At 48.3% G+C, this 17946-nt stretch overlaps 1 protein-coding gene across 2 annotated transcripts in view; it reads left to right on the top strand.

Annotated features, from left to right (window-relative positions):
- Window positions 1-17718, top strand: part of rpl38 (ribosomal protein L38) — a 58030-nt gene extending 40312 nt beyond the window's left edge. For both annotated transcript variants that reach the window (XM_072483440.1, XM_072483441.1), the window contains exons 3-5: window positions 890-950; window positions 16264-16386; window positions 17634-17718. In XM_072483440.1, the coding sequence (XP_072339541.1) occupies window positions 890-950; window positions 16264-16386; window positions 17634-17659 (210 nt within the window). In that variant the 3' untranslated portion in view covers window positions 17660-17718. The remainder of the gene's footprint in view (window positions 1-889; window positions 951-16263; window positions 16387-17633) is intronic.
- The last annotated feature ends 228 nt before the right edge of the window (window positions 17719-17946 follow it).

Raw genomic sequence — 17946 nt, 5'->3', positions numbered from 1 at the left:
AATACAAATTATTGCTTGGAAGTGGTTCAGTTGCCTATAATGATGTAGACCAGTGATGGTCCACCTAGGCTCGTGAGTGGGCCGCATGAGTGGCCTCCTTCATCTCAGTGGGCCATGAGATTGATATCTGGCATGGTCACTAACAATGACTGTTGATTAGGATTGAATACGTTTAATACACGCTGAATATTTCATAAGTTAATGGAAAATGTGTAATCATATGTCAATAGAACTAATTGGTAAAAACAAAAATATTATACTTGATTGGAAGCTGAGGCTCTCGCAGACCATGTTGTGTGCATTCAGCATACACCTCACTTTACTTGCCCTTGCTTTACATGCGGATTGCTTCAGTCATCGGTAGGAAAAAAGCTATGCGGATGGTAATCAGCAGAATGTGGTAGCTCTGCGTATGGGCAACGGTCAACAAAATGTCTTATGGGCTGCACTCAACCCTGATGGGCCACATGTGGCCTCTGCCGTAGATTACCCACGACTGATGTACACCAATCTTGACATTTTTTAGTGTTAAAAACTAGGAAAATAATTGCCACGTACAAAGGCTATATAATGGACCTTTTGTAGGAATCTGTCTTGTAGTTATCGGTAGTCCTTTTAACTGTTGTGTGTGATTATCCATTTACTCTCTCGTAATTGTCTGACTCCAAAACAAACTCTACATTGTGCATCAGTATTAAGTCAGATGGTCAGGTAATACAATGATTCCATTGGAATACAATTCCGTTCTCCCAGGAGAGAACGTGCCTCTTGGAGAATTAACGTCTGCTGTGTAAGGGTCTACAATTTATTTTTTGCAACTACTAGTAGTTTTAAATCAATACATAAAAAGCTCCACCTAATATTCATTTTCCAACTTGTATTCAAACAGCCTCGGATGATTGCAGAAATCAAAGACTTTTTGTTAACAGCTAGAAGAAAGGATGCAAAATGTAAGTGAATTTTTTGTACATTTGTAATTTATAATTGGAATACGTTGTAACAGATGGTGAATGTCACAAAAGGGCAAGCATGCCAAATATATTGAGTGTCATTCTCCGTTCGCGTCGCGTCGGAAATATTGTGCTGGACCGCGTACCTGACCCCCCCCCCCCAGCCCTGGCAGAAGCCCAGCGGCACGGATCCTGGCAGTGTGGCGGTGCTAGACACTGTCCGTAGCCGGCACGCCAGGTTCCCGACCTCTGGCACCACACGTAGCCCGCGCTGTCGGGAACTTGGAGCATCATGGGTGGGCTGGCTGATGACACCAACGGCATTGTGACTGCCTGCAGCTCATTGTTGCCCGTTTTCGATCCCAACAGCGTCGCCAATACTGTTGCTAATATTAATGATAATGTTGGTGAACCACAGCCTTCCCTTGTATCGATCAAATGACCACACAACCGGTTAGTTAGTTCAAAAAATGGTTTATTTACATACTGTGATGAATGGGTAATGTGCCTTTAAGATCATGCATGTAATGTTCCTTTTAAGACCGGGTTTGGAACCCCGGGGGATTCCGCCTCCGGCACCACCTCCCAGGGGCCGGATATAAGGTGACGTCCTGTGGGCGGCGCTCAGTGAGCACTTCTCTCTGGCTGGCGAAGTTCTCTGTTTATTAAAGCCTTCGTTTTACGAGTACACACTCTCATGTCATAATTGAGGGTATATCAATTTAATATACAGATTACGATAGGATGGATAGCGGTCTCAAGCCAGAAAAGTTTGACCTGGACGCACGTCGGAAGTCAAAGAAATTTTTGAACACTGGCTTTGGTGTTTTGAGGCATGTGGTAAACCACTGTATATTTGGAGATGTACGGTAAGACCCTGTACTACAGGTACAGCGGTAGTCCCTGCCTGCTGGCTCCGCCCAGTAGGCGGAGTATAGATATGTGTGTCCTCCGTTCAGCAGCCATTTCGCCAGCTGCTGTGGGAGGCCACACATTTTGGAGTAATAAAGCCTCCGTTGTATTCAACTCTCGTCTTTGTCCAATTGATCGTGCATCATGGCCTTCCTGGACTCCTCGGCAGACTCCGTCGCCAAGCGTTGCAAGCTGCGTCTACTCCATGCCCGGGTGAGCCACAGAATCTCCGGCCTGATCAAGAAGGCGGCCAACTACAGCCTGGCGATCGAGATTCTGAGGAAGCGCTTCGTAAAACCCATCAATGAGGTACATGCACGGCATCTGCTCTCGACTCGCCAGCAGTGCTCAGGGGAATCGCTGGACGAGTACTTGGAAAAGCTCATCGTGCGTGCTAGAAACTAACCATCAAGGTGTGACCACGGAGGACTACATGAACCTACACATCCGCGATGCCTATTTGTATGGAATCCAATCGGACTATATCAGGCAGCGACTCATGGAAAACGGGGCGGAAGATCTGCAGGAAACGGTGACGCTCGCCACCTCTCTGGAGGTAGCCTACCAAAACCTCAGCATGTAGCCCGCGGACCCTGCGAGCCCCCCTCGTCCTTCCCCAGACTCGGCCATGCCACGGGCCTGCGCCACACGCGGACCCGCCCAGACCGGGGGGGCACCGTGCTTTTTCTGTGGGCAGGGCCAGCATCCACGACAGTGCTGCCGAGGCGGTTCCGCGACTTGTAGCGACTGCGGAAAGAAGGGGCATTTTGCGAGGGTCTGCCTGACCAGGCCCAAGGCCCGGAAGCAAAAAGCCCAACAGGCCCGAAAATCGAGCTCGCAGGCCCCGAAACGCGGCTCCGTGCCGGCTGGACACGCCCTTTTCTGACATCATTGGCCTCGTGCGAGCCATGGGGCGTCCATCTTGGCGGCGGCCATTTTCTAAACCTGACACGTGTGACCGATGGGGGCGGCCATTTTGTGACTGACTCGGCAGAAGACGCCGACTACCCACAGCTGGGAGCAATCACCCTCGACCAGTCGCGGCCAAAGCACCTGCGGAACTCCATGATGCTCGTCCAGATCAACGGGTGCGACACTCCCTGCCTTTTTGACTCCTGGAGCACGGAGAGTTTCGTGCACCCAGAAACGGTAAGGCACTGCCCCCTACGCACCAATCCCGTATCCCAAAACATCGCCCTCGCCTCTGGGTCCCATTCGGTCCAAATCAAGGGCTACTCTATTGCGAATCTTGCGATCCAGGGTGCCGAATACACCCGTTTTAAGCTGTACATCCTCACCTCTGTGCCCCCCTGCTGCTGCTCGACCTTTCTCCTATTATGCCCAGTGGGTCCCCAAATACATGGACAAAGCACGCCCACTCATAAAGACCACGATTTTTCCCCTTACGGCTGACACCCGGTCGGCCTTCAGCCGTATCAAGGCCAACATCATCAAGACCGCTTTGCACGCGGTGGACGAAACCATCCCTTTTCAGGTCGAGAGCGATGCGTCAGACATTGCCCTGGCTGCTATCCTCAACCAGGCAGGCCAGTAGCATTCTTTTCCGAACCCTCAATGCCTCCGAGACCCGGCTCTCTGCAGTCGAGAAGGAGGTGCAAGCTATTGTGGAAGCTGTGTGGCACTGGAGGCACTACCTAGCCGGTAGGAGGTTCACCCTCGTCACTGACTAACGGTCGGTCGCCTTCATGTTTGATAACGCGCAGTAGGGCAAGATCAAAGATGACAAGATCTTGAGGTGGAGAATCGAGCTCTCCACCTACACGTACGATATTAAGTATCGTCCAGGGGAGCTCAACGAGCCCCCAGATGCCCTGTCCTGCGGCACGTGCACCAACACGCAGGAGGATCTCCTGCGGGCTATCCACAATGACTTCTGTCACCCGGCTCGCCCATTTTCTTAAGTCCTGCAACCTACCCTACTCCACGAGGAGGTCAGGGCCATGACCAAGGCTTGCCAAATCTGCCCGGAGTGCAAACTGCACTTCTATCGACCAGGCAAGGCTCGCCTGGTAAAGGTCTCTGGGCCCTTAGAGCGACTAAGCATAGGCTTCAAAGGGCCCCTCCCGTCCACCAACCGCAATACCTATTTTTTTAACAGTCATCGACGAGTTCTCCAGCTTCCCATTCATTATCCCCTGCCCCGACATGACCTCGTCCACCGTCATAAAGGCAGTGCACAGCATCTTCACCCTGTTCAGTTTCCCCGCTTATATCCACAGCGACCGGGGTACATCGTTCATTGGCGATGAGCTGCATCAGTACCTGCTCAGCAAGGGCATTGCCTCGAGCAGAACGATCAGCTACAACCCGCGGGGAAACTGGCAAGTGGAGAGGGAGAATACGACAGTTTGGAAGGCTGTCCTTTTCGCCCTACAGTCGAGGTCTCCCAACCACCCGCTGGCAGGAGGTCCTACCCGACGCACTCCCGCACTCCACTCCATCAGGTCGCTCCTCTGCACGGCCACGAACGAGACCCCTCTCAATCGCTTGTTTGTCTTTCCCAGGAAGTCCACCTCCGGGGTCTCGCTTCCACCTTGGCTGACGACTCCAGGACCTGTCCTTCTCCGGAGGCACATGAGCCATAAGACGGACCCTCTGGTCGAGAGGGTCCGGCTGCTACATGCAAACCCCTAGTACGCCTACGTCATGCACTCTGACAGATGGCAAGATACGGTTTCCCTGCGGGATCTGGCACCCGCTGGTTCCTCTACTAACGCGCTACCCCCACCCCCCTCGCCAATGTTCCGCCTTGCACCCCCACACTGCCTGTCGCAACCAACTGCGTCCACCTTCTCTCTCCTCTTTCCCCCCTCCCTCCCCCCCCCCCCCCCCCCCCCCCCCTCCTCTCCCGGACGCCGGCGATGTCGCCGCCACCCCCAGCTACTCCCCGGCCCCCTATCCCGTACCGCACAAAAGCTCCGACCACCGTGCTCCCTGATGTACCATCATCGAAAACGTCCGTGTCCGCCGCACCACCGCCCAAGCTGAGAAGGTCGACAAGGACTATCAGGCCTCCAAAGAGAATGGACATGTAATCCCACTTCACCCCCGACGGACTCTGTGTTTTTCTTAAACGGGGTGAATGTGATGAATGGGTAATGTGCCTTTAAGATCATGCATGTAATGTCCCTTTTAAGACCGTGTTTGGAATCCCGGGGAACTCTGCCTCCATCTCCTCCTCCCAGATATTTGGGCCAGATGTAAGGTGACGTCGTGTGGGCGGCGCTCAGTGAGCACTCCTCTCTCTGGCTGGCGAAGTTCTCTGTTTATGAAAGCCTTTGTTTTAAGAATACAATCTCTCGTGCCATAATTACATACACAAGGGTTACCTCGACATGCAAACACAATATCTACTACGAGTTAAACTACACCTATCCGCTACAAAACCTATATTTAACTTCAGGACCACCGGCACTCTGTAAATGGATACGGCCTTTATCTGGATTTCACTTGGCTGGTTTGAAGAAAGCTGCTCTGTCTCTGCTGGGCTCGGCCGTCAGGTAGCGATCGTTGGTCTTGAACTTGGCTGGCTGTTCCGGCTACGATTGGGTTGGCATAGGCCGGATCCAAAAGAGACAGCACATGGCTGTGCTCTCTTTTATCCCTCTGGGATTTTGCGCTCTTTGGGGCGGTCCTTAACCTTGGACCCAATAGTTCGACAGGGCTCTGATCACTTCGATTTCGGCCAATAAAGGGGGAGGGTGCCTTGGCAGTTGGGCTTTCTGAGTAAAGGGAGTGGCGCCGATCAGTCTGTGGCTGTACCGGTTGCTTGATTGGAGTTCTATTGTCCTGGGAAAATGGGCCATTAAAATGTAAACGAGCAGGGGGTTTCAATCAGGTTTGGTTACTTGTGTTTCAGATACGCGTATCTGAGTCCTGGGTTGGCCATAATTCCCATGGCCCTTTGCAGGTGGCCATCTTAGATGGCTACAGCATGTCCTGTGGTGCGAATTTTGAGGGGGCTGAGCATTCCAAATTGCCCTGATTCGGACATCTAAAGCCATTCTCAGCCTGATCGTCGATCCTGATTTCGTCATCTGGCTATGGAGAATTCGGCCCAGTGTACTTGGATGAAGGGGCGAAGTGTATTGTCTCCGAAGACAATCAGCCGAGTGAACCTTTTTTGAACTGCCTCCAATGCGAGCATATCCTTTCTTAATCAAGGAGACACTGTACAGCACCTACAGAGGTGTGACCTCACTAGGCCTGTATAGGTCTGACAAGACTTGTCTACTTTTATACGCCATTCTCCTTGCAATAAAGGCCAGCATTCCAGTTGCCTTCCTAATTACTTGCTGTATGTATGCTGCATGCTAACATTTTGTGAATCATGTACAAGGACAACCCAGGTCCCTGTGTACTGCAAAATGTTGCTGACAATACAAAGATTATAAAACCAGTTGTGAAGAGGATTTCCAAGAGCTGGCGAAGGAATATAGGTTAATTGAATGTTCAAAATTTGGCAGATGGAGTAAAATGTGAGATTGTCTGCTTAATGGGAAGAATTAGGAAGGCAGAATATTATTTTAAATGAGGGGCTACAGAATACTGTAGTCCAGAGGGACCAAATGGCAGCCAGCTCCTGTTTCTTATGATCTTGCACAACAACTTGTGCTGCATGTTTAGTTTCAGTAAAAAATATCAGCTTTTATCTTAAATATGCCGGATACTAGCATCATGCTAGTGACCAATCTGTCATACTTAAATACAAAAGCAAAATACTGTGAACGCAGAAAGTCTGCAATTAACTAAAAATCCTGAAAATACTTGGCCAATCAGGCAGCATCAGTGGAATTGGGTTAATGATTCAGGTTGATCTTTCATCAACACTAGAACATGTTAATGAGTTTTAAGGAAGTACAGGCAGGGAAATTCATAACCACTGTTACCATTTTTTAGACAGCAGGTATTGACAATGATTCTGCAGTTGCGGTTTATAGATTCTCGAGACATATCTTTTGTTGCTTTTATTTGATGCCTTACAGTCCTACATTGTCTTGCACCATGATCCCTTTTTTCAATCAATCTTTTGTCACAAATCTTCCCTTCTGTTCTTTTCTTCCCCTGTGCGATCACGTTGGGTTAGTGAGCCCCAAAAGGAGACCTCTATAAAATTAAGCTGCGCAGTATTTCTTTTGTCCTCGGAAAGAGCACTCCGGAGTGGGCAGTAGTTATTTTGACCCAATGGAGTACTGATAATGGGTTTTTCAGTTATCCTAATATAGATTAGGATATTGATAGTGCATAGGGGAGGGGGAGAAGTGTTTCTGAAATGTGTTCTGGTGAATATTTTTGATTATCCTTGTGGCCCAAAGAAGGAGGAGGCATTTCCTGAAGCTTGTCCTGGGAAACGAGGTGAGTCAAGTGGACGTGTTGCAGTTGGGGAATGTTTTGGAGAAAATGATCAGTTTCTTAAGATTTGGGTTATTCATGGGAAAGAACCAGGAGCAATCTAAAGTAATAGTATCAGGAGAATAAATGTCATTGGGGTGAATTAATCTTTCCCAGGTGAATTGGAATGATGGTTTGCTTTTGAAAATGTTTTAGTTTTCATACAGTTCATTCATGTTCCCATTGAGACTGGGGGGAGGGGAGTTGGGGAAAACATTGGAAAACCAAATGATTTTGGAGCTGAGGAGCTTTAGGTACATACAATACAATAGAACATTACAGCGCAGTACAGGCCCTTCAGCCCTCGATGTTGCGTTGACCTGTGAAACCAATCTAAAGCCCATCTGCACTATTCCATTATCATCCATATGTTTATCCAATGACCACTTAAATGCCCTTAATGTTGGTGAGTCCACTACTGTTGCAGGCAGGGCATTCCACGCCCTTATTACTCTGAGTAAAGAACCTACCTCTGACATCTGTCCGACATCTATCTCCCCTCAAGCTAGCCATCACCATCCGAGGAAAGCCACCACCATCCGAGGAAAAAGGCTCTCCCTGTCCACTCTATCTAATCCTTTGATCATTTTGTATGCCTCTATTAAGTCACCTCTTAACCTTCTCTCTAACAAAAACAGCCTCAAGTCCCTCAGCCTTTCCTCATAAGATCTTCCCTCCATACCAGGCAACATCCTGGTAAATCTCCTCTGCACCCTTTCCAATGCTTCCACATCCTTCCTATAATGTGGCGATAGGTTGGAAAAATTGGGTGGGGGGGGGGGGGGGGGGGATTCTCCTTGGTGCAGTGACGGTTGAGAAGAGATTTCATGTCTCTAAAAATTATAGACCGAATAGATGAAGATGCACTGTTCCCATTGGCAGTGGGGTCAAGAATCAGAGGACATCCATTTAACATTGTTGGTAAAAGAAGCAATGGCAACTTAAGGAGAAACCTTTTCGTGTATCAAATAGAGGATCTGGAATGTACTGCCTTGAAAGTGTTAATATAGATTCAAATGGGGTGAAAAGGGAATTGAATACACCTGGAAAAAGATTGCAGAACGAAGATAAAAGGACAAAATGAGTCGCTCCTGCAAAGAGCAGCACAGATACAATAGACTGAATGTCCTTCTGTGCTGCAGTGGCTATGATTTTGGTAAGTTGGGAGCTTGGTTCGATCATTGGTAAACGGAATTAGCAGCCCTCCTGGTAGATGATTCCAAAATGAAGAGTTTCAGCCTAGTTTTTTGATGGATGAAATTCCACAAGACAACATTTTGGGAATACTTGAGGTGCAGCGGTTGGCATCCCTGCCTCTGAGCCAGAGGCAAATGTCGCTCGAGGACTTGATGGTCTCAGAAGGTGTTTGTTGTGGTCAGACTGGTTGATTTGGCCAACCTGTATATCCTTCCAATATGCTTATGACAGGCAGTAAGAGCAGGAGAGTCTCTTTGTCAGACATTCTTGATGTGGAGTGGTGCCCCATTAGCTATAACCTCAGAAAACAGGTTGGTGACATGTTCCAGACCAATTACAGAAACAGGAATAAGCATGTGCTTCATCTGCCATGTGTCTTGTCTCAGGAAGGGAATCTAGGAGATCGGTATTTCAAGGTTTGGGCTTAAGGTACAGCTGTAATTGTTTTTGGCTGCTTATTTGGCAGTTGTTCCATCCTAATGTAAAAAAATAATTACCATTGTTGTAGGGATAATAATGCCTCTTGAGGTTGAACTTTCCAGCCTGAATGTAAATATTGCGTTCCTAAAATCTGTACTTTTACCAAGAAGGGGCTTAGTACTAATCTTTGATTTGTGTGAATGACAGCAGGATTTGAATTTACCTGTTGGCCTATATGCATACCCTTGGTTTTCCATTGAGTGCAGTTACTGTCTATCCAAAGTGGTCATTCTCCCTGGAAGGGAGATAGTGTATTGTCACTGGACTGGTGATCCAAAAACCCAAGATAATCACTCCGGGACCCGGGTTCGAATCCCACCACGATGGGTAGTGGAAATTGAATCCAATAAATATCTCAAATTTAAAAAGTCGAATGATGACCATGAAACAATGGTCAGAAACAGCTGGTTCACTAGTATCCTTTTTAGGGAAGGAAATCTACCGTCCTTACCTGGTTTGGCCTACATGTGAGTCCAGATCAACGGCAATGTGGTTGACTCTTCAATGCCCTCTGAAATGGCCTAGCACGCCACCCCGTTATATCAAACCACAACAGTCAATAAAAAGGAAAGAAACCCAACCTAGGTACTGGAAACTACCACAGCAAACCCAGCTCTGTCGACCTTGCAATGTCCTCCTGACGAACATCTGGAGGCTTGTGCCAAAATTCAAAGATGAGTGTTTTTTTTTCATTTTATTGAGAATTTTTGGTCAACCAACACAGTACATTGTGCATCCTTTACACAATATTATAACAACACAAATAACAATGACCTATTTTATAAACAAAAAATGAATAAATAATAAATAACAAAAATGAAAACTAGCCCTAATTGGCAACTGCCTTATCACAAGTAACACTCTCCAAAAATATAATTTAACAGTGCAATATATAATTATCTGTAGCAACGACCTATACATACTATACAGTATATATTAACAACCCTGGGAGTCCTTCTGGTTCCTCCTTCCCCCCCCCCCCCCCCCCCCGATCCTGTGCTGCTGCCTTTTTCCCATTCCGTCTATCTTTCTGCGAGGTATTCGACGAACGGTTGCCACCGCCTGGTGAACCCTTGAGCCGACCCCCTCAGGACGAACTTGATCCGCTCTAACTTTATAAACCCCGCCATGTCATTTATCCAGGTCTCCACCCCCGAGGGCTTGGCTTCTTTCCACATTAGCAATATCCTGCGCCGGGCTACTAGGGACGCAAAGGCCAAAACATCGGCCTCTCTCGCCTCCTGCACTCCCGGCTCTTGTGCAACCCCAAATATAGCCAACCCCCAGCTTGGTTCGACCCGGACTCCTACTACTTTTGAAAGCACCTTTGTCACCCCCATCCAAAACCCCTGTAGTGCCGGGCATGACCAAAACACATGGGTATGATTCGCTGGGCTTCTCGAGCACCTCGCACACCTATCCTCCACCCCAAAAAATTTACTGAGCCGTGCTCCAGTCATATGTGCCCTGTGTAATACCTTAAACTGAATCAGGCTTAGCCTGGCACACGAGGACGACGAGTTTACCCTGCTTAGGGCATCTGCCCACAGCCCCTCCTCGATCTCCTCCCCCAGCTCTTCTTCCCATTTCCCTTTTAGTTCATCTACCATAGTCTCCCCTTCGTCCCTCATTTCCCTATATATATCTGACACCTTATCATCCCCCACCCATGTCTTTGAGATCACTCTGTCCTGCACCTCTTGTGTCGGGAGCTGCGGGAATTCCCTCACCTGTTGCCTCGCAAAAGCCCTCAGTTGCATATACCTGAATGCATTCCCTTGGGGCAACCCATATTTCTCGGTCAGCGCTCCCAGACTCGCGAACTTCCCATCCACAAACCGATCTTTCAGTTGCGTTATTCCTGCTCTTTGCCACATTCCATATCCCCCATCCATTCCCCCCGGGGCAAACCTATGATTGTTTCTTATCGGGGACCCCCCCAAGGCTCCAGTCTTTCCCCTATGCCGTCTCCACTGTCCCCAAATCTTCAGTGTAGCCACCACCACCGGGCTTGTGGTGTAGTTCCTCGGTGAGAACGGCAATGGGGCTGTCACCATAGCCTGTAGGCTAGTCCCCCTACAGGACGCCCTCTCTAATCTCTTCCACGCCGCTCCCTCCTCCTCCTCCCATCCACTTACTCACCATTGAAATATTAGCGGCCCAATAATACTCACTTAGGCTCGGTAGTGCCAGCCCCCCCTATCCCTGCTACGCTGTAAGAATCCCTTCCTCACTCTCGGGGTCTTCCCGGCCCACACAAAACCCATGATGCTCTTTTCAATCCTTTTAAAAAAAAGCCTTCGTGATCACCACCGGGAGGCACTGAAACACAAAGAGGAATCTCGGGAGGACCACCATCTTAACCGCTTGCACCCTCCCTGCCAGTGACAGGGATACCATATCCCATCTCTTGAAATCCTCCTCCATCTGTTCCACCAACCGCGTTAAATTTAACCTATGCAATGTGCCCCAATTCTTAGCTATCTGGATCCCCAGGTAACGAAAGTCCCTTGTTACCTTCCTCAACGGTAGGTCCTCTATTTCTCTACTCTGCTCCCCTGGATGCACCACAAACAACTCACTTTTCCCATGTTCAATTTATACCCTGAAAAATCCCCAAGTATCCGCATTATTTCTGGCATCCCCTCCGCCGGGTCCGCCACGTATAGTAGCAAATCGTCCGCATACAAAGATACCCGGTGTTCTTCTCCTCCCCTAAGTACTCCCCTCCACTTCTTGGAACCCCTCAACGCTATCGCCAGGGGCTCAATCGCCAGCGCAAACAATAATGGAGACAGACGGCATCCCTGCCTTGTCCCTCTATGGAGCCGAAAATATGCAGATCCCCGTCCATTCGTGACCACGCTCGCCACTGGGGCCCTATACAACAGCTGCACCCATCTAACATACCCCTCTCCAAAACCAAATCTCCTCAACACCTCCCACAAATAATCCCACTCCACTCTATCAAATGCTTTCTCGGCATCCATCGCCACTACTATCTCCGTTTCTCCCTCTGGTGGGGCCATCATCATTACCCCTAACAACCTCCGTATATTCGTGTTCAGCTGTCTCCCCTTCACAAACCCAGTTTGTGGACCACCCCCGGGACACATTCCTCTATTCTCATTGCCATTACCTTGGCCAGGACCTTGGCATATCGTTGCTTCAGACATAGTCGGGGGCAGTTGTCCCCTTTCCTTTGCCTCATTAAAGGTCCTCGTCAGTACCGGGGCGAGCAAGTCCACATATTTTCTATAGAATTCGACTGGGAATCCATCCGGTCCCGGGGCCTTTCCCGCCTGCATGCTCCTAATTCCTTTCACCACTTCTTCTACCTCGATCTGTGCTCCCAGTCCCACCCTTTCCTGCTCTTCCACCTTGGGAAATTCCAGCCGATCCAAGAAGCCCACCATTCTCTCCCTCCCATCCGGGGGTTGAGCTTCATATAATTTTTTATAAAATGTCTTGAACACTCCATTCACTCTCTCCGCTCCCTGCTCCATCTCTCCTTCCTCATCCCTCACTCCCCCTATTTCCCTCGCTGCTCCCCTTTTCCTCAATTGGTGTGCCAGCAACCTGCTCGCCTTCTCCCCATATTCGTACTGTACACCCTGTGCCTTCCTCCATTGTGCCTCTGCAGTGCCTGTAGTCAGCAAGTCAAATTCTACATGAAGCCTTTGCCTTTCCCTGTACAGTCCCTCCTCCGGTGCTTCCGCATATTGTCTGTCCACCCTCAAAAGTTCTTGCAGCAACCGCTCCCGTTCCTTACTCTCCTGCTTCCCTTTATGTGCCCTTATTGATATCAGCTCCCCTCTAACCACCGCCTTCAACGCCTCCCAGACCACTCCCACCTGGACCTCCCCATTATCATTGAGTTCCAAGTACTTTTCAATGCACCCCCTCACCCTTAGACACACCCCCTCATCTGCCATTAGTCCCATGTCCATTCTCCAGGGTGGGCGCCCTCCTGTTTCCTCCCCTATCTCCAAGTCCACCCAGTGTGGAGCGTGATCCGAAATGGCTATAGCCGTATACTCCGTTCCCCTCACCTTCGGGATCAATGCCCTACCCAGCACAAAAAAGTCTATTCGCGAGTAGACTTTATGGACATAGGAGAAAAACGAGAACTCCTTACTCCTAGGTCTGCTAAATCTCCACGGGTCTACACCTCCCATCTGCTCCATAAAATCTTTAAGTACCTTGGCTGCTGCTGGCCTCCTTCCAGTCCTGGACTTCGACCTATCCAGCCCTGGTTCCAACACCGTATTAAAATCTCCCCCCATTATCAGCTTTCCCATCTCTAGGTCCGGAATGCGTCCTAGCATCCGCCTCATAAAATTGGCATCATCCCAGTTCGGGGCATATACGTTTACCAAAACCACCGTCTCCCCCTGTAGTTTGCCACTCACCATCACGTATCTGCCCCCGTTATCCGCCACTATAGTCTTTGCCTCGAACATTACCCGCTTCCCCACTAATATAGCCACCCCCCTGTTTTTCGCATCTAGCCCCGAATGGAACACCTGCCCCACCCATCCTTTGCGTAGCCTAACCTGGTCTATCAGTTTCAGGTGCGTTTCCTGTAACATAACCACATCTGCCTTAAGTTTCTTAAGGTGTGCGAGTACCCGTGCCCTCTTTATCGGCCCGTTCAGCCCTCTCACGTTCCACGTGATCAGCCGAGTTGGGGGGCTTCCTACCCCCCCCCCCGTCGATTAGCCATCACCTTTATCCAGCTCCTCACCCGGTTCCCACGCAGCTGTATCTCCCCCAGGCGGTGCCCCCCCCGCCCATCCTCTCCCATACCAGCTCCCCCCTCTCCCCAGCAGCAGCAACCCAGTAATTCCCCCCTCCCACCCCCCCCCGCTAGATCCCCCGCTAGCGTAATTACTCCCCCCATGTTGCTCCCAGAAGTCAGCAAACTCTGGCTGACCTCGGCTCACACCGTGCGACGGCCCCTCCTTCCTGCTTCTCTATTCCCGCCATGATTATCATAGCGCGGGAACCAAGCCCGCGCTTCTCCCTTGGCCCCGCCCCCAATGGCCAACGCCCCATCTCCTCCACCTCCCCTCCTCCCCCCATCACCACCTGTGGGAGAGAGAAAAGTTACCACATCGCAGGATTAGTACATCAAACCCCTCTTTGCCCCCCACATTCGCCCCACCACTTTGTTCGAACGTTCTTTTTAATAACCCGCTCATTCCAGTTTTTCTTCCACAATAAAAGTCCACGCTTCATCCGCTGTCTCAAAGTAGTGGTGCCTCCCTCGATATGTGACCCACAGTCTTGCCGGTTGCAGCATTCCAAATTTTATCATCTTTTTATGAAGCACCGCCTTGGCCCGATTAAAGCTCGCCCTCCTTCTCGCCACCTCCGCACTCCAGTCTTGATAAACGCGGATCACCGCGTTCTCCCATTTACTGCTCCGAGTTTTCTTCGCCCATCTCAGGACCATTTCTCTATCCTTAAAACGGAGGAATCTCACCACTATGGCTCTGGGAATTTCTCCTGCTCTCGGTCCTCGCGCCATCATTCGGTATGCTCCCTCCACCTCCAACGGACCCGCCAGGGCCTCCGCTCCCATTAACGAGTGCAGCATCGTGCTCACATATGCCCCGACGTCCGCTCCCTCCACACCTTCAGGAAGACCATGAATCCTCAGGTTGTTCCTCCTTGCGTTGTTTTCCAGTGCCTCCAACCTTTCCACACATCGTTTCTGATGTGCCTCCTGCGTCTCCGTCTTCACCACCAGGCCCTGTATATCGTCCTCATTCTCGGCTGCCTTTGCCTTCACGACCCGAAGCTCCCGCTCCTGGGTCTTTTGTTCCTCCTTTAGCCCTTCGATCGCCTGTAGTATCGGGGCCAACAGCTCTTTCTTCATTTCCTTTTTGATCTCTTCCACACAGCATTTCAAGAACTCTTGTTGTTCAGGGCCCCATGTTAAACTGCCACCTTCCGACGCCATCTTGGTTTTTGCTTGCCTTCCTTGCCGCTGTTCTAAAGGATCCACTGCAATCTGGCCACTCCTCCTTTTTCCATCCGTATCCAGGGGGGATTCCCTTCTGGTTTACCGCACAGTGTTTTTAGCCGTCAAAATTGCCGTTGGGGCTCCTATCAAGAGCCCAAAAGTCCGTTTCACAGGGAGCTGCCGAAACGTGCGACTCAGCTGGTCATCGCCGCACCCGGAAGTCCCAAAGATGTGTGTTGAGCAACAGCCTGACATAGTCATACTCGGTTTTTAATCTTAGTGACTTGTGCGGTATTGTCCTTGCAACTGTGGCCTATTACTAAGTCTTTGATTTTATACTGGGTTTATACTGCAGTTTTCACTTAAGGCAGATGGGGAAACTTGCATGCTCTATTCAGTGGAGGGTGGCAACTGTCATCAGTTGTGTAATTTAGTCTAGCCGTTCCATGCATTTTGAAGGAATTGGCTTTGCACAGATGAGTTAACCTTTAGATTATGTTGCTGGATCATGGCAAGTGTGGTATTTTCAATGTTCAAAGTTGGATGTTGATGGTACTAGTTGGAACATAAAACATCTATTGCAATCATGCTTTCTTTGGTTCTCAATCTGGGCAGTGGTGTTCTGTTCTTAGTACAGGTTAAATTTGTGCTGGAGTAAGTGAGTCTGTGCCAAAAAAGGAGGAAAGATTCTGCAATGTTGAGCAGATGTTGAAAGATGTCTGTTTGCCAGAGCCTTTGGTGGGGGGGTGGGGGACTGGTGATTTGTGCAATTTGATCTGAACCAGGCATGCCTGCAATACTGGAAGGCACTTAATAAACCAGTCAGTGTAGTTTGTTGAATTTGAATAACCTGTCGTGAGAGTAAGGGAAGCAGGAGAATTTTGTCTCTGTACAAATAGTTCATGGGAGCATGTGCAACTTATTTTGTGAACCAGCCAGTGAAGCCGACTGATGAGATCAAAATTTTAATATCTTGATGTAGATAATCCAGGAGTTAACATTCACTGGTTTAAAAAAAAATGAAGCACCAGTCACACAGGTTGGCCCTTCTATTGTGGCACTGAATTACCTGGATCAGAGATCATTTTATTGATGGTCTTGATGTGAAGACAGAAGATAATTTTAGTAATGAGGGATTTATCTTGACTCCAGCATTGGTCAATTTAACGTTAGTAGCTTTGGACAGGATATGAGATCTCACTTCTCTCGAGTTGTCGTTCATCTGTTTTGAAATGATATTGGAACAAACTTGCTTTGTCCAGGAATGTGATTTGGAATGTTTCAATAAAGATTTGCTCTGGTAGTCTGTTTATATGAAGACAATGTCTTTGTTTTATATAGCTGTGAAAATTAAGAAGAACAAGGACAATGTAAAATTCAAAGTGCGGTGCAGCAGGTACCTATATACGCTTGTCATCACAGATAAAGAAAAGGCTGAAAAACTGAAACAGTCCCTGCCTCCAGGTAAAACATTTACAGAATGTAATGTACAAATTGGTGGGCACTGATGGGCGGTCAAATTAAATTTTTTGTAGACATTGTGCTGGAGCAAAAATGGTTACAATTGGCTATATATATATATATATATATATATATATATATATATATAATTTTTTTAAAAAAATTATTATTTTTAGAGTGTCAGTTCATTTTTCCAATTAAGGGGCAATTTAGCTTGTTCAATTCACCAACACTGCACATTTTTGGGTTGTGGGGGCGTAACCCACGCAAACACGGGGAGAATATGCAAACTCCACACGGACAGTGACCCAGAGCCGGGATCGAACCTGGGACCTCGGCGCCGTGAGACTGCAGTGCTACCACTGCGCCACCGTGCTGCCCTTCAATTAGCAATATTAACAGTTGCAGAACTGAATGAATTCTTGCACATATCTTTTACTGCGCCACAGCCAAATGGGTTATGGCTTTAAACCAGAGATCCAAGCATAGTCCGAACTGTTCTGAAGGACCAGCAAAATCGTTCTTAATGTTATTGACATTTGGTTTTAATTCCTGGATTAGACAACATTGGCAGAGTAATAGGTACATCTGCTGGCTGCTGTCCACTTGGAACTAGAAAAAAAAGTCCTAATTCCAAATAATTTGGGCACAGCCTATATTGGGAATCTGTTTCTTTACCAGTTGTCAAATTGAAGATCCCTTAACTTACAAATTCCAAATAACTGCTTTGAGACACTCCTGTAATCTGTCAAGTTGGAGTTGATCAGACTGTAGTTCAATACTTTGCAGCACTGAGGAAGCACTGCACTGTTTTGAAGTCCTGTTTTCAGGTGACATCAAACGAAACACTACTCTCAGTTGGATCGACCCATGGCACTATTCGAAGAGGAAGGGAGTCATACCTGGTTTCCGAGTTAGAATTTTTCCTTCCATGCTACTCCCCCCAAAAAACATCTTATCTGGTTATCTCGTTTGAGAGTTTGTTGTGTGGAATTTGCTGCCAAATGTTAAACTTAGAGTACCTAATTGTCTATTAAAGGCTTTGGGGCCAGAGGTGAAAGGCATTATATATAAATGTGAATTGGTGACGAGCTGAGTTTTCAATTTGAAATGCAAATTTCTCCCAGCAAAGTAGGAAACTTCAACTTATTCCTTCCATCTCATAACTTGGTAGGTGTTTATTTGGGTAGTGTTCTGTGATCTATTTTGCTGCCTCTGCATTATCCTAACTATAATTATTTTTCCACCAGGTCTGGCTGTGAAAGAGCTGAAGTGAGGAGCTGAAATCTCTAGATGTTGTTTGGATTTTATTGAATTAAAAAAAAACTACAAATGTTTTGTTGTGACTTGTGATATTTCTGACACCCTAACAGCAGAGGAATTTGCTGACTGTGCACTTGCAATAGAAATAGTGACCCCAGGACATCCCAAAGTGCATCATTCAGTACGGTGTAGTTACTTGCATGGAATTGTTACAGCCAGATTTGTGCACCACACTGACCATAATGAGAAATGACTGATAATATTTGTTGGGTGACTTAAACATTGGTCACAACAGCCAGA

Source organism: Scyliorhinus torazame, chromosome 18 (genome assembly GCF_047496885.1).
Source record: "Scyliorhinus torazame isolate Kashiwa2021f chromosome 18, sScyTor2.1, whole genome shotgun sequence".
In the NCBI taxonomy this organism is placed as follows: domain Eukaryota; kingdom Metazoa; phylum Chordata; class Chondrichthyes; order Carcharhiniformes; family Scyliorhinidae; genus Scyliorhinus; species Scyliorhinus torazame.
The sequence above is the reverse complement of the archived record's forward strand: the minus strand, read 5'-3'. Positions and strand labels throughout refer to the sequence as shown.